At 34.9% G+C, this 25798-nt stretch overlaps 2 protein-coding genes across 9 annotated transcripts in view; one reads left to right on the plus strand and one right to left on the minus strand.

Moving 5' to 3' along the window:
- The window catches only part of LOC106673769, a 40281-nt gene extending 31612 nt beyond the window's left edge, over window positions 1-8669 (minus strand). Inside the window, exon 1 of the mRNA XM_014406010.2 lies at window positions 8307-8669. Coding sequence (XP_014261496.1) covers window positions 8307-8468 — 162 coding nt within the window. The 5' untranslated portion in view covers window positions 8469-8669. The remainder of the gene's footprint in view (window positions 1-8306) is intronic.
- Window positions 1-25798, plus strand: part of LOC106673766 (E3 ubiquitin-protein ligase MYCBP2) — a 321911-nt gene that overhangs the window by 278009 nt on the left and 18104 nt on the right. For 4 of the 8 annotated variants that reach the window (XM_024228928.1, XM_024228932.1, XM_024228930.1 and 1 more), the window contains 11 exons: window positions 14254-14476; window positions 17659-17844; window positions 17905-18081; window positions 18141-18347; window positions 18410-18615; window positions 18682-18817; window positions 18874-19018; window positions 19066-19245; window positions 19304-19445; window positions 19823-20007; window positions 25541-25567. In XM_024228928.1, coding sequence (XP_024084696.1) covers window positions 14254-14476; window positions 17659-17844; window positions 17905-18081; window positions 18141-18347; window positions 18410-18615; window positions 18682-18817; window positions 18874-19018; window positions 19066-19245; window positions 19304-19445; window positions 19823-20007; window positions 25541-25567 — 1814 coding nt within the window. The remainder of the gene's footprint in view (window positions 1-14253; window positions 14477-17658; window positions 17845-17904; window positions 18082-18140; window positions 18348-18409; window positions 18616-18681; window positions 18818-18873; window positions 19019-19065; window positions 19246-19303; window positions 19446-19822; window positions 20008-25540; window positions 25568-25798) is intronic. The other 4 variants (XM_024228933.1, XM_024228934.1, XM_024228929.1 and 1 more) reach the window with 3 other exon arrangements.

Consider the following 25798-nt stretch of genomic DNA (forward strand, 5'->3'; position numbering starts at 1 on the left):
CATTTTATGTCACTCAGTCCACTCACTCACTCTCTCACTTTTTTACTCAGACACCCTCACTTATTCACATACTCACTTGCTTTCTCATTCACTCACCTATTCATTCACCCTGAACGCTCACATTTTATGTCACTCAGTCCAGTCACTCACTTTTTACTCACACAACCTCACTTATTCACATACTCACTTGCTTTCTCATCATTGACTTACACTCTCACTTATTCACACACTCACTCTCTTAATTATATTCTCTCTCCCATTCATTCACCCTGAACACTCACATTTTGTCACTCATTCCACTCACTTTCTAACGTTTTTACTCACATACCCTCACTTATTCACATACTCACTTGCTTTCTCATTCACTCCCGTATTCATTCGCTTACTCTCTCACTTATTCGCACGCTCAATTATACACTCTCCATCTTTCATTGACTCTGGACACTCACATTTTGTGTCATTCACTCACCCTCTCACCTTTTTCCTCACTAACCTTGCACTTACTCATTCTCTCACACTCTTTCTTTGACTTTCGTAAATTTGCTTACTCATTCACTGACACAACTTCTCACTCACTCACGTCTTTCTTCTCATATACACAAAGTTTTGTTTGTTTTCTTAAATGCCAAATTTCGAAAAAGTATTCTCCCTCTTTTAAACTTTTCGCTTTTACCATCCCATTATTATCCATGAAAATGCCGTTCATATTAGATTCATTAAAATGAATCACGAAGTGACCTCGCAATCATGATCATAGCTGGTCTGCCAGCTAATTAACTCAACGCTGAAATGGATTGTTTCGGATACGAATGGAAAAACCGCAAGACTGAGATGCGTTGCAGGACTGAAAGGTTCAATGTCGGCCAATTTTAACAATTCCAGCCAGAGTAATGGGCCAGAAGGGAATATCAGAATATTCTTCTTCTTGTCTTCTATCCTAATGGCGTTTTTCAGTTTAGTAAATGTCAATATTGTAGTTTTCATGTTTGAGCATTGTTATGAATGTATGCTGTTAAAATACTTTCATGTAAATCTGTATGTGAGATGTGTAAGAAGATCTTCATGCTTTCTTTTAAATTATAAGTCTAACAATAACGTGCCCCAGTTCGCGGTTCACTGGCACCGAAAATTAACGATCGGTTTATTGTTTGGCCTCTGATCCCGAAGCGGGCCCGGCCGGAAATGAAGCCAGCTAAATCACGACCAGATGACTTGACGGGCCCGAGCCTCGCTCCTATCGGCTTACCATTAAAAGTGGAGCACTTTTTTTGTTTGTTTCTAATTGCGAGATTAACAGTAAATCGACTTGGAAGACGGGATTGGAATCTAGTCGTTTCCTGCCGTTCGATCGTCCCCAACCCTCGGCGAGGTTTTTTTTTTCTCTGTGGCCCTTCGTAACCGGCGATGCGTATACAAGGAGTCGTTTACTAGCTCCTTCCGTGTAAAAAACCCGCGTGTATCGTTCACACTTCCTGGGGGCGAAGACGGGAAGAAATCTGGAAAAAGCCGTCCCTCTTGTGAAGGAAAATATATCGATGTCAGTCTTAAAATACCTACCTATCTTCTATCAATGTAGCTATTTGCTGTCAGGGTATTGCAAGAGAATTTTTGTTAGCAAAAACTTTTAAATACAAACAATTCAAAAATATGCCAAACGAAAATAATCGAATTATCTGTAGTTTGATCAGTGCCAACACAACACAGCGAGGATAGGCGGACCTCAATGAAAAACACGAAAAAACAAATTTATAGTTTGGTCTGCAATGTTAAACTATGTGGAAGCCAGACAAAAATGATCGAAATCGATACAGCTGAACTATAGAAGAGTATTTTGCCTTCTATCAGTCCAAACCCACGAGGAAAGAAAGAACAAAATTATCACAAACGACCAAACAAAAAAAAATTGTAGTTTGTTCTCGTCAGGCAAATCCGCTTGGACAGGCAGACAAAAATGATCGAAAACAAATGAATTAGTATTTTTGCCTCTATCAGTCCAAAACATCGAGGATAAACCAAAATGATCGAAAACTACTCAACTACAGACCAGTATTTTTGCTTGTATCAGTCCAAAACAGCGAGGATAGACCAAAATGATCGAAAACAACGAAACAAAAAAATATATAGTTTGCTCCTCTTGCCAGGCCAAACCCGCTTGGAACAAATGTGTAGTTTGACTCTTTTCAGGTCCAAACCGATAAAAAACGATCGGAAACAGCAAAAACCTAAATTGTATAACTACAGCTTTTGCCAGTTACTTGCATAGTAAAGCTAGTTCAGCGTATTTAGAAACCATTCTTCACTTTTAGTTTTTCTTTTTTCAACCATTTTCTCAAATATTCTATTAAGATCTATCAATATGCTTTAAAATGAAACACTTCTTCTCATGCTTGATAATTACACGACAACCCCAATTACGCTATGCCAGGTCCAATCCCTAAGTAATTGTAAAATCCAGGGAGAAATTTTCATCTATTAGGTCTACACCTTTAAGCTGAACTTTGATGATTCAATATCATCTTTTCTACATATGTCAAACTTTGCAAATAGAATTTGGTTAAATTGTGCACAGCATATGATAAAGTACAAAGGATGAAAATTGAAAAGGAAGAGCTACGTTTTTAAATATTTTTAGTTTTACTTAGATTGTACATTGGGATAGTTAAAATAGCAAAAAACGTTGAAATGTGGACAGCAAAACGTTAGAAATAAGCTATTTAATTCTTGTTTTCGCGATCTTTTTAAGACAAAAAAACATACAGCTCAAATTTAATAAATCACCGTCGGCCTATATTCAGATTTGAGCGATTCCAGTCGATTTCCCTAAGCCTCCCAAAGTGCAAATATTTCATATTTGGTAAATCGCCGACTTCACGGCGAACACCCTCGAACGGCCCGAAGTTGTGAAGAATGGAAGCTAATGGGGTCACCAGATTGATTGATGCGTAGTCTAGAACAGGGAGGGTGGGAAAAAGTTCCTCGGGACCTGCGAGGAAGACCCCCGTTTGTCCAACTTCCTCCCGGCTTATTTATCCGTCTTAAGTAATACTCGACTCTCGTGATTGATGGTTTTACGAAATATCACCGAAAGAAAAAATTGTATGGCAATTTTTAAATTTTTGAGCAAAGCAAGACTTAACTCTTTCCACCCATATAAATATTTCATTAACAATATTTTATGATAAGCATGACGGTTCATGATTGTGATATTTTTACATGGCATAAAATAAATAAAAAGTAAACAAAATTTAAATCTCCTTGATACTATCATTTCAATTTTTCTTCCTTCGATTCTTTTCGTATTTTCACAAAATGTAAATTAATTTATTTATTTTTAATCATAAATATTAGCAATCCAAGACAGTAAAAAATAATCAGCACAACATATAATATACAGTTTTTTAAAAATCCAACCTGTTTCATAGGTAAAGACAAAATTTATGGGCACTCTCAACACGACGCGCAAGAATGGCACAATTACACAGAAAAAAACACTTTGAGCCCTGAAGATGATCTCAATAAAGATCGAAACGTAGGCACGATAAAGAAAATGTTTTTCTAAAACCTACGTCACACCAGACCGCATCTCGAGATTTTTGAATAATGTAAAATTTATATTTAGCAATTTTTTTTAACCTTGAGTAAAGTTACTAAGTGAAGAATGAAAGACAAACAAAACTTTACTTCCTCTCGGGCTGTTTGAAGGGTAAACAATACCGAAGTCATTTTACAAACAAAAACTTCACGAAATAGTCCAACATGTGACATCATTCAACAACAAATTGGGCAAGCCAAGGATTTCAATATTTGTTTTACTATTGGCAGCTTTTTGTCCAATCTCTTTCCTGCATGTGCATGAACTTGCAAGAAACTTAAACATCCAAGGGATTGATTTTTTTTTTTTTTTGTAAAATGGAAGAGTGTTATCAGGGGTTTAGCCGTGTGGGACGTTTCGTTCGAGGCAAATTTAAAAAAACGATGACTTTCAAAGTCGACAACTGGTCAAGAATGATTCACAATCCGGAATTATCGTTCCAGATAAAAACCCCGGGGTAAGATTAAATGTGCAGTCGGCACATGGCAAAGGAAAATTGTGTTCGACTCGGCTCCTTTTTTTACTTTTTTCCCCATCTCTTCCGTCTCCTCTAGCTGATCCTTTCAAGTTTCACTTCCGACAAAGCGAAGCTGCACTGGATCCCGGTTCGTGTGGGATAAAACGGGTTCCCCTTTGCGTTTAATTCCAGGGAATTTGCCCGAATCACGTCTCGTATATGAGAACACCGAACGAAAAAGAAATTCGAGTCGTGAATTGTTCCGTTTTCAGAGCCTTTCATGTCTAAAATGTATAAATAAGTTTATTTATGATAATTGAGACTTTTAATTACACAACAAATATATTTCTCTACCCAACTTTGTACCCACTTCATATAGAAAATTCTTCATGGAGATAGTATCTGAAAGCTTTGTGATTTTGTGATATTTCGCCCTTTTAAAGTTATTCTTTGACCCGGACTCTGCCCAGAACAATTTGAAGTTACCACTGCAAAGTTTTAAGTTGGCGACATTGTTAACCTACCCCTTTTTTTCTTCTATAGGGTTTTTCATTAACCCTATAATATGTCAAATTTATGTTGCATTATTGTAACTTATTTTGTAGACAAAACATACATAAGGAAATAAGCATGTTTTTTGATCTCTGTCAGACCAAAACAGTGAGTTTAGACAGACCAAATTGATCGAAAATAACCAAGTTAAAAAGCCCGTTGTCTGATCCGACCACTATGGCGAGGATAGAAAGATCAAAACTATCGAAAAAAGTGTAGTTTGTAGTGATGAAAGATAGACCAAAACAACCAAACTATAAGCCGGAAGTTCGATAATCACACCCAAATTATCGAAAATAACCTAATTACAAATTTTGTTATCCAACCCAAGAATAAAGTTAGTTTGGTTATCTTACAGATAACAAGATTGTTTATTCGACATACAGCAACGATTTAAACAATTTAAAATGCAAACATTTTGATAACCTCCTATACTTCTTTAGTTTTTTAGTACTCGTGGGATTTTTGAAGCTTCAGAGAAGTTCAGGGAGACTGAATTTTCTTAGATATTCGTTGCTTTAAATAAGCAATAGGAACGGTTTTGTGGACAAAAACATAACTCTGTAGTTTGTTCTTTGTCAGGACAAAGGAACGAGGATAGGTTAAAATTAATAGGCCTTTTTCGGGACTAACCAAAATGATCATTAACAACTAAACAACAAAGAAGGCTCAGATAAATGTTTTTAACCTGTTTTATCTTTTAAGTCTCGAGGTTGGTTTTAGGATAGTGCTAAGTCCCGAGAGAGTTTTTTATATTTTCAATAACTGTTGCGATAAATAATCGACAACAGGAACGGTTTGTGGACAGAGCATAACTAAGGAAAAACGTTTTGGTCTTTATCGGCCCAAAACAGAGAGGGTAGGTTGACCAAAGATCGGAGGCAACTTAACTTGATTGATTTCTATCAGACCAAAGAAGAGAGGATGAGATATAAAGAATTACCTAGTTTCATGAAAAACAAACAAAAAACGAACCTACAGTTTGATCCGGGTCAGGCCAAACAAGCGAGGATATCCGGACCAAAATGTTCGTAAAAAAAGTGTAGCTTGGTATTTTTCAGACAAAAACTAGGATTGTCCGACCAATATGATCTATTTTTCTCCGTACATTGACATGTGTGTTTGAAACTTAAAATACAAACGTTTAGTCAACCAACGTGATTCTATAAGCCTCGCAAGTTTTTTTGGATTTGGCAAAGTCCCCGAATAGTTTTGTCTTTCTTTTTGTTCTTAAATATCTTTTCCCTTAAATTAGCGACGAAAGGAACTTAGGTAACTTTTTGTGAGCGAAATATGAACAAAGAAACCTATAGTTAAATCTCGGTAGACCAAAGAAGCGAGGACCAAAACGATACTAAAAAAGTGCAGTTTGGTATTTTTCAGGCCAAAACTGCCAGGATAAGCAGACCAAAATGATATTTCCGTTTTTTATTTCCAAAAAACAGCAATGACTGTGACAATACTTAAAATATATAAATTTTGTCAACCTTTCATTTTAATTCTCACGAGTTGTTTTAGGGTTCAGTAAAGTTCAAGGAGGTTTTTCGTGATTTTCTTAAATATCTGTTCCTTTAAGTAATTGACAAAAGAACTTCTGGAACTGTTTTGTGATCAAAACACGCACAAAGAAAGAAACCTGTAGTTTAATCTATGTTAGACAAAAGAAGCGAGGATAAACAGACCAAAATGATCATAAAAAACTGCAGTTTAATCTTTTTCATGTCAAAAATGCCAGGATAGACAGACCAAAGTGATATTATTTCCGATTTTTATTTCCCAAAAAAACTGCAATGACTGTGACAAAACTAAATTACATAATGTTTATCAATCTTTTATTTTAAGTCTCGTGAGTTGTTGTAGGGTAGCTAAGTTCAAGGAGGGTTTTCATGATTTTTTTAAGTATCTGTTTCTTTAAATCAGTGACCAAAGCAACTTCTGGAACGTTTTTGTGACCATAACATGAACAAAGAAACAAACCTACAGTTCAATCATTGTCAGACAAAATAAGCGAGGATAAGCAGACCAAAATGATCGTAAAAAAGTGCAGTTTGGTTTTTTCAGGCCAAAATTGCTAGGATAGGCAGAACGAAATGATTTTATTACCGTATTTATTTCCAAAAAAGAACTGCATTGACTGTGAGAAAACTTAACATATATGAAGTTTACCAACCTTATAGTTTAAGTCGTGAGTTTTTTTATTGGTCAGCTAAGTTCAATGAGGGTATCATGATTTTCTTAACTACCTGTTTCTTTAAATAAGTGACCAAAGCAACTTCTGGAACTTTTTTGTGAACAAAACATGAACAAAGAAACAAACCTACAGTTCAATCATTGTCAGACAAAAGAAGCTAGGAAAAGCAGAGCAAAATGATCATGAAAAGTGCAGTTTGGTTTTTTTTTCAGACCAAAATTGCCACGATAGGCAGAACGAAATGGTATTATTCCGTTTTTTATTTCCAAAAAAACAGCAATGACTGTGACAATACTTAAAATATATAAATTTTGTCAACCTTTTAAGTCTCGCGAGTTTTTTAGGGTTCAGCAAAGTTCAAGGAGGGTTTTCATGATTTTTTTTAAGTATCTGTTTCTTCAAATAAGTGGCCAAAGCAACTTCCGGAACTTTTTTGTGATCAAAACACGAACAAACAAAGAAACCTATAGTTTAATCTATGTCAGACTAAAAGAAGCGATGATAAGCACACCAAAATGATCATAAAATAGTGCAGTTTGGTCTTTTTCAGACCAAAATTGCCAGGATAGGCAGAACGAAATGATATTATTTCCGTTTTTATTTCCCAAAAAAAACTGCAATGACTGGTTAAAACTTAAAGTACATTAATTTTATCAACCTTATATTTTAAGTCTCGCGAGTTTTTTTAGGGTTCAGCAAAGTTCAAGGAGGGTTTTCATGATTTTCTTAAATGTCTGTTTCTTTAAATAATTGACAAAAGAACTTCTGGAACTTTTTTGTGATCGAAACACGAACAAAAAAACAAACCAATAGTTTAATCTCAGTCAGGCCAAAGAAGCAAGGACCAAAATGATCGTAAAAAAAGTGCAGTTTGGTCTTTTTCAGGCCAAAACTGCCAGGATAAGCAGATCGAAATGATATTATTTTTGTGTTTTATTCCACAAAAATCAGCGATGTCAGTTTAAAACTTAACATACATACGCGGATAAAACATAAACAAAGAATTTCTTTGATGTATACACGTACTTATATCGTTTCAAAATGGTTTCCTATCAGCTTGATTAAGAAAGTTTCTTACATTGTTTAATCGCCCCCGCCAATTTTTTTTTAAATCCTAGCAAATAGGGCATTATCAATTAAAAAAACCCTAAAATATTTTAAAATTGGCATCTAAAATTGTACAACGTCCAGTATAAGATTCTATATGACCGATGTACTGGTCAGACTATTATAAAAATAACCTGTTATTTTCAGTACTGGTTGATTTGAAAGTTTAAAAAATTAAAACAAGAAAGGAATGGGTTTTTGTTTTATTGTTATCTTTATTTTATTAGAAGAGAGTCTGTTTTGGTTAATTTTGGTGATGGAAAATTAATTTTTTGTAGGCTTTGATATGGATCCTTAATTTGATGTTAGTCGTTTTAGTCTTTACAACACTACTTGAAGCAAGGCTTTAAAAGTTAGTGTTAGTTGTTAAAAGTTAGTTGTTTTTTTTCCTTTCCAAATTTTCTTACTTGTCTCGGGCGGAATAGGCAAGCAGCGGCGACTCCAGAGGGTCCACGAGGGACGCAGGAGCATTCCGTCCTTTGACAGATTGCGTCCGCGATCCTGCACTGATTGACGAGAACGACGATGGGGACGAGGACGATTTTGATAAAGGCGATGTGGAACCGCATGACTCATGCATGTTTTGGTTATCTTCGTCGACCAGTTTCAGGGTTCCGAGACTAGGAATGGACAGAGTCGAATATACAGAAGAAGAAGAAGGAGGACGATCACCACTTGAAACACACTCTGACACTTGTCACCCTCGGCACATACGCCCTGCTCTGACACACTGCTTTTCCTTCGACAACTGATAGCAGACTGGCACTGGATGAAACATGTCGTTTCTCCCTCGGGCTTGTCCCCCCATCCCCACTCACCCCCGGTGCCCCACTCGCTACGTAACGGGGGGAGGCGAAGCTTGCATCTACTCGCTCCTTACATCAATTCTCCCTCAAGTACAACAATCAAATAATATTTAAACTGATAAATAAATTTTTAAAAATTACACAAAAGAAATATTAAAATTTCAATGCCTGAAAAAAAAATTCGATTCATGACAAACCGTCAAGTCTTGCCTGTACATACTCAAAAGAAAATTCAAGTTCAAGTATATTTTATTGTTTTAATACAAAATTGAATAGGCTAGAAATTTTTAGGCTTAATGGAAAAATATCAGAACCAAAAATTGACTTATTTCTCTTTTAAAATGTGAACATAAATTTGCTCAATTTCAAATCCATACAAAATTTTGTTCAATTTTTTTTAAATATTTACACGCTGTTACTCCTATCCAGCTAGAAAAAAAACAGATATATTAACCTAATTCTAAAATCATACTTATTTGATCGTTTCTTCCATGTTACCTCGACCTCTCTGGTGTTTTTCAAGGGAGCACCTTAGATCAGTTTTCCATAATTTATGGAAAGACCCAGCCAGTTTAAATTCTTAAACTAATTTTCTCTCGAATACTTCTTTGTCAAATTTGTTGTCCCTTCGTTAGTCAAATTATTGTTCAATCTGATATTGTTAAGAGATGGATGGACCTCGTGTAGATTTTTATGCGTGATAATCAAGTGCTAGGTCACAGAAACATAGAAACTTCCAACTTCATGCCAAGCTTTCGTTTCATTTGTAAATATATTCAGGACCTAATACGAAAAACATATAACTATAGTCGAATTGATAATTCAAAATTGACTACTCACTGAGTTAGTTTATAATTTATTTATCAGGTACATATGTAGATGTTTTAGTATTTTTATAAACATCTTCATATGTACCTGATAAAGACTTAACGCCTGATTATCATACATACATTGCTCAGTCTGTAAGACAAGGAACACATACGTGCACGTACTCGTATGTTTTCGTTCGGCTGAATCTAAATTCTGAACACACACTACCTCTGGATTAAAACTCACTGATGATAGACGAAATATCGGCCTTAATTCATTGAAATATTTAATTTTTTTATTTGTAAAAAAATTTCCTGGTCGTTTTCTAAGGTTTATGGAAAGATCCAGGTAGTTGAAACGACCCTGGGATTTGTTGTCAATTTTCAACAAAGTTAGACGGATCTTCGCTCCTACTGTTACACAACGAACACGCACGTGCGCGTATTTGCACGTTTTCATGTGGCTGCCGACGTTATGCGTATAGCTTTTTTCCGTCAAGTTAATCCTTTTTAATTTCCATTTAACCTTTTTAATTTCATATTTACCCATTTTAACTTTAAATTTATTTCAAATTAACCTTCTTTGTTTTTAAATGGACCCATTTTAACTTCAAGTTAACTTTTTAATTTCAAATTAACCTTTTTTTATCTTCAAATTAACCATTTTAACTTCAATTTAACTCTTTTAGTGAATATGAACCATTTTATCTTCAAATTATCCTTTTTAAATACAAATTAGCCTTTAATACCTTCAAATTAACCGTTTTTAATTACAAATAAGCCCATTTTAACATCAAATTATCCTTTTTAATTTCAAATTAACCTTCTTTGTTTTTAAGTTAACCCATTTTAACTTCATGTTAACTTTTTAATTTCAAATTAACCTTTTTTTATCTTCAAATTAACCTTTTCTAAATATAAATTAACCATTTTAACTTCAATGTAACTCTTTTAATGAATAGTGAACCATTTTATCTTCAAATTAACCTTCTTAAATATAAATTAGCCTTTATTACCTTCAAATTAACAGTTTTTAATTTCTAATAAGCCCATTTTATCTTCAAATTAACCTTCTTAAATATAAATTAGCCTTTATTACCTTCAAATTAACAATTTTTAATTTCTAATAAGCCCATTTTAACATTAAATTATCCTTTTTAATTTCTAATTAACCATTTTAATTTCAAATTAACCTTGTTTTTTTGTTTGTTTTTTTAACTGACCCATTTTAGCTTCAAGTAACTTTTTAATTTCAAAATAACCTTTTTTTTTATCTTCAAATAATATAAATTAACTATATTAAATTATTATCAAATAATAAATTAATATAAATTAACCATTTTAACTTCAATTTATTTCTTTTAATGCATATTGAACCATTTTATCTTCAAATTAACCTTTTTAAATACAAATTAGCCTTTATTACATAAAAATTAACCGTTTTTAATTACAAACAAGCCCATTTTAACTTCAAATTAACTATTTTTAAATTAAAATTAACCTATCTTAACTTCAAATCTTCTCTCTCTCTCTCTCTCTCTCTCTCTCTCTCTCTCTCTCTCTCTCTCTCTCTCACACACACACACACACACACACAAACACACATTTTAAATATCCTGAGTCAAAGATTCGATTATTTCGATACTCTTGTAAAGTGTAATAATAATGTTTGAAAAACTTTCCTCTTCGTTAACAATCCAATTACTATTGTTAAAAATTGCGAACATGCAATTCAATTTTTGCTTAAACCCGTTTTTCGGTTAAACCATGTTTCTAGATAACACAATATACGTAATTGTGTCGAAAGATGAAGCACCCGAGGTCCACAGTGGGTCAACTTTAAACGGGATCAAACGGTGTTACGTGTTGGCAATATCAATTTCAAGAACGTTCTACGTTGCAACAGCATTCCACACCGATTGTGATTTAATTTCTCGTTAAACAAACGCTAAAAAAATATGTTGGAACGATTTGACATGTAAAAATGTCTACTTGGTCGTTTTCGATCATTTTGTTTTTCCTATTTGGTCATAAGGAATCTCATAGTTGAAAATATGCTTGTGTTTCAAATTTTCTTTGTCTCACGTAGTAAAAATTTACTCATCAATTTTTCATGGAAGGAAGATAAAAAAACGAACCCATCGGTTATTGTCTTATCGGAATTAAATGATAAAGAGATATAAATAAAAAAGTGCTAACTTTGGGACATCGTTTATCTTTGCTAAAAAGATAACAAAACACGGATTGCGAGCTTTTTTGAAATTATTTGTTTATCTGTAAGAAACTACATAAATAGGGCATGCATAAATAATACATTAGCAACATTAATCAGAGCGCAGTAGTTTTCGTAGTCCGCTTGACCAATTAACCAGAGTATCTTTCAATTAATTAACGTTTTTAGTTGAAATAAAAAAGTCAGCGTCACGGGCGGGATTCGAACCCACGACCTTCAGCTAGATACGCCGCTACTCTACCACTTGAGCAGTCGTGACCTCGATCCACTCAGCACTAACTTCCCATCTCAACCTCATCTTTTCAATTTTCCCTCCTTTTCGCCATTTTTTTTTTCATTTCCGAGTGGATCGAAGTCACGATAGCTCAAGTGGTAGAGTATCGGCGTATCTAGCCGAAGGTCGTGGGTTCGAATCCCCCTCGTGACACTGACTTTTTTATCTCAAATAAAACCCTTAATTAATTGAAAGATTGGTCAAGCGGACCACGAAACTAGTGAAATTAATCAGAGTCTTAAGAATACACTTATTTATAAATTTTCTTTTTTGTTCAGTTTCCGACAAAGTTAGTTGAAACTTATGATCATATTCATAAATTAGGTGCGAAGAGGGTAAAGCTTAAAGAAGTAATCGGTCTTACAATTAGCTTGGAGTTGTGTGGAGCTTTTTGTATCAGTGTAACACCTGCAGAAAGACTTTAAATTAATTTACATTTTATTACGACGATTTCGGCCCTTTGATACTGTAAAGTATGTATTAACCGGTGCTTGTTTGACTGCTTTAAGGGTCATAAAAACCTTTAGTCACAATGTGTGGTGTGTGTGTATTTTTTAGTCATAATATTCGTTTGACAAAAATACAACTTATTATAGTCAGATGTAAAGAAAATTATGTCCATGACTACAAACTATAAACTAAAATTAAATTATATTTTTGTAGACCAAAATAAGTCTCTTCGTTGTAGAAAGGTGTTGTGTCATTTAATAAAAACATAGTCTGGTCCGCAACATTTCGCTTTTTATTCTGCTCTCAAGCCCGCTCATTCCTTATGTAATTGACGAAAATGAATACCTATTTAATTTATTTAAAACTATTTATTAGTTTTATATAACTTATCTCTTTTTCTTGTCAAGTCCACGTTTTCTCCTGACCTGACATTATTATCTTATTATTCTCTCTCTCCTGTTTTTATCTATCCTCGCTGTGTTGTCTGACAGAAGCGTTTCAGCAGCATCTTCAGCGGTGGATATTTTTATCGTCTGGAGACTGACAGAGAGAGGAACGGAGGGAGAGAGAGGGAGAGGGAAAGAGAGAGAGAGACAGGGTCAGAAAGACAGACTGACAGGCAAGCAGACAAAAAAACAGACAGAATGAATAAGTGAATGAATGAGAAAGCAAGTGCGTGGGAGTCAAGGAAAGAGTGTTAGTGAGTGTATAAGTGAAAGAGAGAGTAAATGAGTGGTTAAAATAAAAAAAGAGTGAATGAATGAGTGACAGAAAGTATGAGTGAGAAAGCAAGTGTATGAAAGTCAAGGGAATACTGTAAGAGAGAGAGAGAGAGAGAGAGAGAGAGTGGAGTAATTAAGTGAGTTAAAGTTGGTGTGAATGAATGAATGACAAAAAGTATGAGCGAAAAAGCAGGTGAATGAAAGTCAAGGGAATAGTTTAGGTGAGTGAGAGAGAGAGAGTAATCAAGTGAGTGAGTCATTGTGGGTGAAAATGACTGAATGCCCAAGTGAATTAGCGAGAGAGTGAGTGAATAAATTAGTGAGTCATTGTGAGTGAATAAGTGATTAAGTGCGTAAGTGAATTAGTGAGAGTGACTGAGTGAGTCATTGTGATTGAATAAGTGAGTGGTGAGAGAGAGCCAGACAGAGTCAGACAGGCAAACAAACAAATAGAGTGAATAAGTAAATAAATGAGAAAGCAAGTGTGTCAGAGTCGAAGAAAGAATGTTAGTAAATGTATAAGTTAAAGAGAGAGTGAGTTAATGAGTGACAAAAAGTATGAGTGGGAAAACAAGTGAATGAGTCAAGAGAATAGTGTAAGTGAGAGTGAGAGAGAGGGAATAATTAAGTGAGTGAGTCATTGTGGATGAATGAGTGATGAATGCGTAAATGAATAGCGTGAGAGTGAGTGAGTCATTGTGAGTGAATAAGTGATTGAATGAGTAAGTCAATTAGCGAGAGAGTGTGTGCGAGAATGAATGAGCGAGTGGGGAGAAAGAGAGAGAGGAACACTCACAGACAGAAGTATTAAAAGATTGTTGATTTTACACTCTCTAAATTAATAATTTTCACAATAATTGCTCGCCCCAAACAAGCATTAAAAATTCTTAGTAATTTGTGTTCGTTACGAAATCATTCAGCGTTCCTCGTCTAATCGTTCATTCAGAATAGTTCAAAATCAACCGAAACTACAATAGTAAATAATTTAGAAGTGACAAAAATTGCCCTTAACCGAATAACTTCAGTTTTTTATTAATCTAAACACAATTTTATGTTGCAGTTGTCATTCGAACGAGCGTCTGTTCCTAAGGGATTTCGTACAGTGCGCACCTGGAACGAGCGGAGGGCGTCTCTCGAGATGGCTCCAGCCGGAATCGTACGTCGACCCTGGACGATCAGAGTTGCTGTACTCGAGGGAGGACATGAGATGCGGATGGCCAGCCCTGCTGACCGTACTCACAAAAGACCAGTATGGAGACGTGGTTCACGTACCAAGTTTAAAGGTACTTGCTTTACCCATTTATTTTATTTTTTTATTTTTTTTTTTTTTAATATATATATATATATGGCACTCGAGCTACCCAATACTTCTTTTAAAAAAACTGTTGGTTTAAATTTTCTTTTTTTTTTCAACTTTTTTTCAACTTTTTCAAAGATTGTTGATTTGTAAAACGATGATAGATGTCATCATGCGTGCGTTACGACGTGTAGGAAGTTCTCTGATCTTCTTGGACAAGGTATTTTTCTACTTGGGGTTGATGCTGGGTGTTGGGCTGCTTGGCGGTGAACTCATGCTGAACTGTCATTAGGTCATTTGTTGGTTCCGTCTTCACCCCCGGGTTTCTTGATATACTCAACGCGGTTCGGCATTGCTCCATCTTGGATGAAAAACTGTCCAGTATTTTTTTCAAATTTTAAATCTGGATTGGTCTTTTCAACCGTTTTTAGAACTTGGCCAATAATTGACTCACGGTAAACTCGGTAAATCATTGTTTAACGATGATCTCATGTCATATTTCATACAATACTTTGGTAGGATTTTCACCTAATCTTGGGTTGAAACTTACTTAGTAGGTATTAATTTCTTCAATATTTTTTAAGGGTCGGAATTACAAGACTAACTTTGGCTTAGTTAGTAGTAACTTCAGTACACAAGTTTTTAATTTAGAAAAGCGAATTTGTACCAGATTTCAGTATCAAAAATTTGTTTTATAAACGTGAGTTCGAATCCTGGTGGTGACAATTACTTTTTCATCTCACCAAGACCTTACAAAGTTTAATTAATTGAAATAATACGGTCAATTATGATTGCTAAACATATATGGAGTATTTAAATTTTGGCAGACGTGTTTTTGATCGGAAGTCAATTTCACACAAGTTTCTAACCTCAAAAGTCCGTATTAGACGAATGAATTAGACGTGCACGTAGTTGTACACTGGCTCCAACAGAAGAAAATCGAGGTCAACGAAACCAAAACCTCATGCATAATCAATTAAGGTGTTTTATTTGAGATAAAAAAGCCAGTGTCACGAGCGGGATTCGAACCCACGACCTTCTGCTAAATACGCTGCTGCTCTACCACTTGAGTTATCGTGACATCGATCCGCTCGGGCACCAACTTCCCATCTCAACCCACCTTTGAATTTTCCCTCCTTTTTGCCTTTTTTTATGGTAGAGATGGGAAGTTAGTTTCCGAGTGGATCGAAGTCGCGATAGCTCAAGTGGTGGTGTAGCGGCGTATCTAGCCGAAGGTCGTGGGTTCGAATCCCGCTCGTGGCACTGACTTCTTTATCTCAACTAAAAACCTTAATTAATTGAAATATATTAATTGGTCAAAGCGGACCACGAAAACTAGTGAATTATAATTAATAATTGATAATTATATAGGTTTCAAATTGTTTAAATTCATTTTTAATATTTTCATTTTATTTTTTTTATTATAAACATTTGTAAATTTAGGGACCGCGGTAGCCGAGTGGTTAGCGTGAGAGACTCTCGGCTCATAGGTCGTGGGTTCGATGCCCACCGTCGCCTCTGGCCCTTTTTTCACGATAACCCCCCCCCCCCAAATATGAACACACATAAGAATTCGTCACCATGGTTAATATGCATAGATCATAAGGCAAAAAAAAAATTGTAAAATTATGTACAGTTATAACCTGTATACTTTTATTGTATTTGTATTTGGGAGAGCATAAAATAAATAAATAGAATATTTGCATTTTTGTGTGATGTTTAGTGACCGTTAGTCAATGATTATTTGGAGGACGTGAGATGCGGTCGGGTGTGATGTAGGTTTCAGAAAAACATTTTCTTTGTCGTGCCAACGTTTCGATCTTTATTAAGATCATCTTCAGGGCCTGGAATTTACAAACATTGTTTACATTTAACAATACATATAGAATTTGAAAAAATGAATTTATACAATGCTAGAAATTTTAGATTAAAAAAATGAATTTATACAATGCTAAAAANGGTTCGATGCCCACCGTCGCCTCTGGCCCTTTTTTCCCCCCCCCCCCAAATATGAACACACATAAGAATTCGTCACCATGGTTAATATGCATAGATCATAAGGCAAAAAAAAAATTGTAAAATTATGTACAGTTATAACCTGTATACTTTTATTGTATTTGTATTTGGGAGAGCATAAAATAAATAAATAGAATATTTGCATTTTTGTGTGATGTTTAGTGACCGTTAGTCAATGATTATTTGGAGGACGTGAGATGCGGTCGGGTGTGATGTAGGTTTCAGAAAAACATTTTCTTTGTCGTGCCAACGTTTCGATCTTTATTAAGATCATCTTCAGGGCCTGGAATTTACAAACATTGTTTACATTTAACAATACATATAGAATTTGAAAAAATGAATTTATACAATGCTAGAAATTTTAGATTAAAAAAATGAATTTATACAATGCTAGAAAATTTTAGATTAAAAAAATGAATTTATACAATGCTAGAAAATTTTAGATTAAAAAAATGAATTTATACAATGCTAAAAAAATTCATTTTTTTTATCTAAAATTTTTTAGCATTGTATAAATTCATTTTTTTATCCAAAATTTTTAGCATTGTATAAATTCATTTTTTCACATCCTATATTTACAATTTAAACTATCTTTATTTATTTAAAATTTAAACAATATTTATAAATCCCAGGCCCTGAAGATGATCTGAATAAAGATCGAAACGTTGGCATGATAAAGAAAATGTTTTTCTGAAACCTACATCACACCAGACCGCATCTCACGATCTCCGAATAATCATTTGCATTTTTATTGTTTTGCACCTTTGAAAAGCCGAAAAGGTCGAGTTTTATTTTGCATTAAATTCATTCAATTCGGCTGAATGATTCAGTTTTTCATCAACAACATAAACTTTATTGAGTAACTAAAATTCAACATAAAACTTAAAACTTACTTCACAAGTTGCAGAGATGATAGTTTGGGCAAAAAACAAAACAATAAATAAATTTTGTTGCTACTGTCAATAAAATAAAATTATATATGATTTAAATTTTCAATAATGTTTAGAAAACTATTGTTAGTACATAACAGAAAATTGAAGAAATTATTACAGACTTAGTTTCACTTTTATCTAAAAGAACTGTAACTTCGACCTGTATGCTTTGAAGAATACATTTTAAAATAATATTTATGGCAATATTTTGTTTTTTTAGATTGAAGTGAAAGCTGTTCCTATTGACAAAAAGGAACTAGGAGGCTCAGACGCAAATAGGAAAATGCGTAGAATAAGTCAACCAGATGAACTGACATTCGGAGGTCATGCCTTACCCTGCCTCGATGTACCGTACGAGGTGACAATCAAGGATAAAATGTGTTACGCAGCCATAACAATCATGAAGGTTGTACCATTAATAATAAAGATTAAGCAATTTCTATTCCCTGTATTTTTTATTCTGTAGGCATACGAAAATTATTCTTTTGAAGAATTGCGTTACACATCTCCTGTGATCAAAAGATCGAGTGAAAACATGCTAGTCAGGCCTAACTGTGACGGTTCGTACAGTGCCACTTGGACACCGGCGAGTATCGGGTGGTATTCAATACTCACAACAATTGACGGCTACCCAATGCATGAAGTAATAATATTGTGTAATATATCTTATAAAAATTTATTCTACGAGACATTTTCTCCCAGGGGTATAAAGTAGAAGTGAAAGAACCTCCTCAGGGTATGACACCTCCGTCTCAATCCGTTGTGAGAAAAGCGACTCAACAGCCGAACAAATTGAGAAAATTTGTCGCAAGAAATTCAGCCGGGTTGAGAGTCAGGGCTCACCCCTCTCTTCAAAGTGAACAGATTGGGGTGGTTCATGTTAATGGAACAATAGCTTTCATCGACGAGGTATTTTAAAAAACAAAAAATAAAATAGCAGAAAATATCAAAATTAAAAACCTTTTTTTTAGATACACAATGATGATGGCGTTTGGCTTAGATTGAACCAGGAGACAATTCGACAATACTGCGAAGGTGCCTATGCTGAAGCTTGGTGTCTTCAATTTAATCAACATCTTGGTAAAACATTACTCCTTCCCGTTCAGGAGCCAAAATCAATTATTGAAAATGCCATCAGGGATCCGAATGTTAGAAAATCTCCTATAATAGAATCACCGTAAGTCAATAAATCATTATTTAAACTGATGTGATTTTTTTTTAATTTTGTAATTTCTGACTTTAGTAAAACAAAAAGAGCGACGCAGTACAGAGTCGTTAAATGCGGAGCATCAGGGCATAATATCAGAAGTAACCCAAGCCTTAAAGCTCCTCCTGTTGGAATGTTAACACAAGGAAACTGCATTACGGTCATCGACCATGTAAGTATAATTATAAACATCATTCTTTACATAATTAAATTATGTCATTATAAAAGGTGGAAAATAATGATGGAACATGGGTCGAATTGGACGAGGAGAGTTTGAACAAACACTGTTTCAATTGGGATGGAGAAGCCTGGGCTCTGGCCATCAATCGTGAAAATGTCTATCTACGACCAGAATCTGTAGAAAAGGATAAAGGTATTTGTTTATTATACGTTAAGAGCATGATAAAAATTGTTTCTTAGAGTTTACAGATGAATGCACGGGCGAAGGCGACGACGAATTCTTTTCAAATTCACAAATGCAAATTTCACAATCGGGAAAACGAGCTTTCGACTTTACTTCCACCTCCTTTCCCATGTTCAGCTCGCAGGGTACGTCGTCAAATCAACTTCCGTTCGTATTCGGGTCGACGTCGCACCAAGGTATTTCTCATAAATGGGCAAACACTTTGTTGAATGTTCATGCCGTATTGTCATTTAGAGTCTGTGGTTCCAGCAGGAGGGCAAAAGGAGGACAGCAGGTCGATATTTAGAGAAGTGCCAAAGTCCCCGGCTTTGACCAAATGGCTCAAATCCGACGATAAACCTCAGCCTGATAAAAAGACAGCATGTTCATCAATCAAGTAAGCCTGGCAAGAAAAAAATATTCTAAAAATATACAAATATTATACATAATATAAAATGCAAAAATTTAGTACAAGATCAAATAAGGCTCATACAAGAATACGGTGAGATCTGCAAGATGATGAACCTATAACTTGAAAGTCCCTGCTTCTTACATTCAAAATGAAGAAAAGAACCAATATAATTAGGAACAATTAAGCTAACGGTTCTTTGTCTAGCAGGCATCATAATGCTTCACTATAATTTATATCACGAAGACTAAAATAACCCAACAGAATTGGCCTAAATAAATAAAAAAATATCTTTCGTACTTTACCATAATCAATACACCAGCGTAACAGTATGTCATGTAGATATTAATGTCGTTTTTCAACAGAGATCTACCACCCGAATTGCTCGGAGTATCTGTCAAAGAGCTGGTAAAAGCTATTGGAGAAAGCCGAGCAAACGGTAATGGCGTGACTCCTCCAGACACGCCACGAAAAGCGTCCAGAAGCTCAAGTCCTTTGCCGCCGTCTAGGACATCGCATAGCGCAAGTTCTAGCCCGCTTCCAATACCAGGTACTAAAACAATTTAATCCAATAACAATATCAGAACTCTTAAATGAATAATTAAATTATATCAGGATATATTTTTTTAATGGGACTTAAGTAAAGATTGACTTAATGGTTTGGTAAAAGTACGACCATTTTACTCAATAAGCTATAATTGTCAGTAGTCATTCTATTGAAAGTTTTTTTTTTAACTTGAATAGTTTGTCAATAAATTACATATTTTTAATCCTTCTGTCTTATGATGGGGTACATGCAATAATATTGACAAAAATAAAATTCTAACGTTCATAATTCATTGGTTTTCCTTTTAAACATGGACATTCAAATAGTTTTTTTGAGCAGACAATTGGAATTGGCTAAAATGAAAATAAACAATGAATTTTCATGATGAATAATGAAAATACAAAGTATGTGGCATTTTATTCTTTAATCTACAGTCCAGGTCCAACATGCCAATATATTTTAATTTACTTTTTTGTCATAATTAAATAATTTTCATTAAAACTCATGAACTTCTGATCTCGTTTAATTTTGTTTACATTAAAATTCGTGTTGTAATTAATTTAATGATAAAAATGTATATAGTTTGAAATAAAGAACAAAATATTATTGTCTTTTTTTGGATCTAAAAAATAATTTGAATTGTCAAGGAGTTCGAATGATCATGAGGAAAAAATGTTAATAGATGAAATGCATTTTTCTAAGTTCTTTATTAAATTGTACATATATAAAACATCGTAAAAATAATGAAAAAGCAGAACTGTAAAATCGAACATTGGTACGCATGAAGTGGTTTTTGTTTCAATTTTGTTTGGCGTACTTTGTTTAAATGGTTTTCCAGAGTGACCAGTGTCGAAAAAAATTGTCAAAACAGTAACTGCCGAACATGGGGGCCGCGGTAGCCAAGTGGTTAAGGTGGCAGTCTCTCGGCTAGTAGATCCCGCGGTCGTGGGTTCGATCCCCACCGTCGCCTCTGGACTTTTTCTGACGCTTAAGGGGACCGGTGGCTGCAATTGAAAGAAATTGACACGGCACTCATCAATGGAAGTGGCGGGATCGGATCTCAGCGACCCTGAATTTGGTCCCAACCCCCTTCAAAAATGAGTTTGACGGAAGAACACCAGTACAACGGGAGCTCAAGTTCACATTTGTGTTGCGAGCCCTCCCCCAAAATATGGAGCCAGGGATAAAGTACAATAAGCTGTACAGCTGCAGTACTCACGAGGGAACTCTGGAATCAAAAAAAAAAAAATCTGCCAAACATAAACTAAAAAAAAAAATGCAAAGATACTTTAGGCCATAAGGATGTAAACAATATATGGAAATTTGGAGGAATGTTACAAAGAAAAAGTTTGAATTATAAACAGGGGAAGTGGCTCCATTTCGAGTGATATATCTCTCCCAGTTACAAATATATTTTGCAATACCAACTGTATCAAAATATGTAGAATTTTTTTTTTTTCAATTTACCAAGATAGTCGTTTTGAATTAATAATATATCTTTGAACATACCCTTATCACCAAAACATAAATCGCTAAATTTACATAATATAAATGTACTTTTTTATTATTATTAAAGTAAGCAAAGTAATTCCTGTTATAGTAGGAGGGCTTAACATCCAGCAAACCATCGGATGTTATAAACGAGGGGTCAGAACAACTTTGCAATGCTTTTTTCATAATATTCTCGATTAAAATTCCATGGGCTATGCCAGGATTCGAACCCAGAACCTCTAGCATGGCAAATGCGAGTTATGATTTAAGAGCAGTAGTTAATTTTTGAATAATTGTGTAAACATCCACCTAAAAATTATATATGTTTGACCAACCTTTTTGTTAATTTTCAACAAAAATACATTGCATTTTATAACGGTATAAAAGCCTTGTATTCATTGAGGTAGTGTCTACATTTTATGTTTTTTGGTGTTTTGTTGTTTTACCTTTTAACAAACCGTTTTTTTGTTTGTTGTTGTACAAATTGAAACCGGAATATTTAAAATGCACGTATGTTTTGAGTGTGTAATCTTACTAAGTGGATATTCTCTAAAAAAAATTCTCTTTTAAATTTTCACATAGGAATTCTTTCAAAATAGAGAAGTTTAAAAAAAAATACTTTTAACCATAGACTTAGTTGAAATATATAATACATATTGTTATAACAGTTTCAGATTTTTTAAGAACACAACCAATTTTTATTATTCTTTTATTCCTGATGATCAAAATCAATTTTCAGTGTCACTTTCCAGGCTCCTTTCTTCAGTCTATTAAATTATGGTTGGTGGAGAAAATAACATTCAAGTGTTATTCTGTATGTTTGGGCTCATTGGCCCATCTTGACACATAAACTCTCACTCTTGGGCGAAAGCATGTTATGGGCATGTAGAGAAAGGCTTCCATGGCTCTGTATAGAGAGCTTGTAGGAATGCTACCCAATGCAGCTCAGTAGTGATTATTTGAATTTGAGTCTCCTATTTCTGTTTTGGAAGTTGTTGTTTTATACTGATAAATATCCCATTTTGTGTTCCTTTTGTGCATATTGGAGGGAATGTATTTATTAGCATGAATGAGTAATATGATGGTGAAATGTTGAATACCCCACAATCCTCAATTGTATAAGTTTTAAATTATTTGTAAAGGGTGAAGGAGGAATAGCAAGTAGTCCAAGTTGCCTGAGTGAATGAGGTTCCTCTCTGAGTGAGAATTATCTTACCAAAGTGGGTATACCATTATGGGCTAGTGCCTTCTTCTTATTCATCAAGAAGTCATGTCCTCATAGAACGTTGGCGATCAGTAGCCTGAACTGGTTTCGATCCAAAGGTATTCTAAATAGATCAGCTGTGTTCTTCTATGCCCTGGTCCACGCTTCCCATATATTTTTCCTTGAAGGATAACCTGCAGCAGATGATATTTCTCATTGCGCATTGTGTCCAAAATATTGTAATTTCTTGCCTTTATAGTATTGAGGATTTTTAGCTTTTTATTCATGCGCTGTAATACAGCCACATTAGTAACCCTGGCTGTCCAAGGAATCTTCAGAATTTGTCTGTACATCCACATTTTGAATGCTTCCAGCTTCTGGATCGAAGTATTCGAGTACGAAGCCTGAGAGATAAGTCCCAGTTTGTCAAAACTTTCCTCATTTTTTGGAAGGAATTTCTAGCTTGTTCAATTCTACAAAGGATTTTTGCATGCAGGGTCCCAGTTATCCTTGACGTAGCACCCCAAGTATTTATAAGATGATACTCTCTCAATTATCTCACTGTTAATCTTGAGAAGGTTCTGTGAACCATTTTATTTTTATTTATTTTTTTTTTTTTACTGAGGCTAGTGCCTCACTTTCACAAAGGATTTGGCCAGTGTCATATTTCTGTCTGGTTTGCTCATCTTCTAGAGAGGCTTATAATTTTAAATTTTCCTTAAATCTTACCTGCTGAGAGAGAGAGAGAGGAATTCCTTCACCTTACTTTTTGAGAGATTTATATGTCTCTTGGCTTGCATTATTCCTGATGCTGGGGGTCCAGTCTGTTTTTCTTTCTCAACCCATTTATCCAGCTCCAACTTTATCTCTCATCCTGTTTTTGGTCCTATAGGTTGACAGGGCTGTCTTCTTTCACTATTTGGTCGGCCTGTTCATTTCCTTCTATACTTTCATGTCCTGGATCACCATGTCAGTGTTTGTTGTGTTCCACTAGGACCATTGCACAATGTAGATATTCCCAGACTAGTTTTGAGCTGAAGCATACACATCTTTTTTTTTGCCCATGTTCAGAAAATAGCTAAGTGGTTATATTCATAGTGTTCCTTAAATCTTACCTGCTGAGAGAGAAAGAGAGAGAGAGAGAGAGAGTGAGAGAGAGAGAGGGAGAGGGAGAGGGAGAGGGAGGAATTCCTTCACCTTACTCTTAGCTCACATTATTCCTGATGCTGGGGTCCAGTCAGTTTTTCTTTCTCAACCCATTTATCCAGCTCCAACTTTAGCTCACGTCCTGGTTTTGGTCCTACAGATGGACAGGGCTGCCCCTTCTCTTCCTGTTCATTTCCTTGTATACCTTCCATGTCCTGGAACCCACCTCAAAGTTTTTTTGTTCTCCTGGGGCCATTAGGCATTCCCAAACTAGTTTTGATTTGAAAGCATACTACATCTAGTCCTTTTTGCCCACCTTAAAAAAATAGCTAAGAATACAGTGGTTATACTCATAATTTTCCGTAAATTTTGCCTACTGAGAGAGAGGAGTTCCTTTCTTTTTGAGAGATTTATAAGTGTCTTAGCTTGCCTTACTCCTGATGCTGGGGTCCAGTCAGTTTTTTCTTTCTCAACCCATCCAGCTCCAACTTTAACACACGTCCTGGTTTTGGTCCGACAGATTGACAGGGCTGCCCCTACTTTGGCTATTTAGTCAGCCTGTCATTTCCTTCAATGCCCTGGAATCCACTTCAAGGTTGTTTTTGTTCTCCTGGAGCCATTAGGCAATTTAGGCATTCCCAGACTAGTTTTGGGCTGACAGCATACATTTTGTGTCTTTATAGCTGCCTTTTAAAAAAATCTTGTACCTTTTACTTTCTTCTTTATAAACTCCTCACAAAATTCAATTGCATGGACCTCAGCTTGGAAGATAATTGGATTGAGCTAGGGTTTTTTTCTAAGGTACAATTTTCCCCTACACCTTTGATCCATGACTGTACTATATCAGATACCTTTTCTGAAAGTCAGGGTTGCCTTTATTTCAAAGATCTCAATTATCTAGGACCGCTGAAATGACTAACAGCTGACAGCTTCTGGCAGGATGATAAAATCGAGATCTGACCCCAGACTGGCAAAAATCAAAGTGCTTGTTCAATTCAGAGTTGAGCTTATGTACATCGAAACATCATCAGCAGCCCTAACAAATGTGGTTATACATACACATAAATTAAAGAACAGAATAAAAAAGATTTATGTCACAGAACACTCGAATTTTCTTTCTTCACCAACAAATCGTGAAACATACAGCAATAGATATATAATGAAATATTCCTTTCATTGCTGATGCTGAACTTAACTTTTTTTAACTTAATACATTTTTTTTCGATATTTCGAACTATTACCTGGGCGGATGCCCAGGGTACTCTTCCTCCGTCAGCAGCATCCTTCCTCGGGTCGTCCTCCGGGTTCCATGGGTGGTCCTCGTTGGACGGCCGCTCCTCCTTCGACGCCGCCTCTGGTCATTGCTGCTGCTGAACTTAACTTTTCTTAACTTAATACATATTTAATTTAACAGAGTGCAAAGTGCTCCTGAAAATTGAATTTCAACATCAGCAATAAAAGAATAATGAAGCAAGTATTATTGTTCTTAAAAAAAACTGAAACTGTTATAAAAATATAACTACTAAAAAAATGTGGAAATCCAATATAATATATATTAATCTTTTTATGAAAGAATATAATTTATTATTTACAAAACCAACTGTTATAAAAATAGTATCGTTTAAGCACCTTTTCTCATCTATATTCTATGTAATTTTTGGCATGCTAGAAGATGATAGTTTTCTTGGTTTATAGCACTTCCAGGCCGCCATCGAAGCCAAGGTATTCTCAAGATCAACACTTTTTCAAAAATATATTATTTTTATTGCAGAAAAATAAATTTATCTTATGTTATTTTGGTTATGGTGAACCCTTGAATGCAAAACCTTTGTCTAAATTGACCATTTGTAACATTGCACTTAGATGGCCATAACGTAAAGACCAGCATGATTTACATTGTTCTAAGCAACGTCTTTTTGTACAGTATTTGATTGGAGGATATGTGAAATTTAT

This window comes from Cimex lectularius, unplaced genomic scaffold (genome assembly GCF_000648675.2).
Source record: "Cimex lectularius strain Harlan isolate CLEC.00 unplaced genomic scaffold, Clec_2.1 scaffold12, whole genome shotgun sequence".
NCBI classification, from domain to species: Eukaryota; Metazoa; Arthropoda; class Insecta; order Hemiptera; family Cimicidae; genus Cimex; species Cimex lectularius.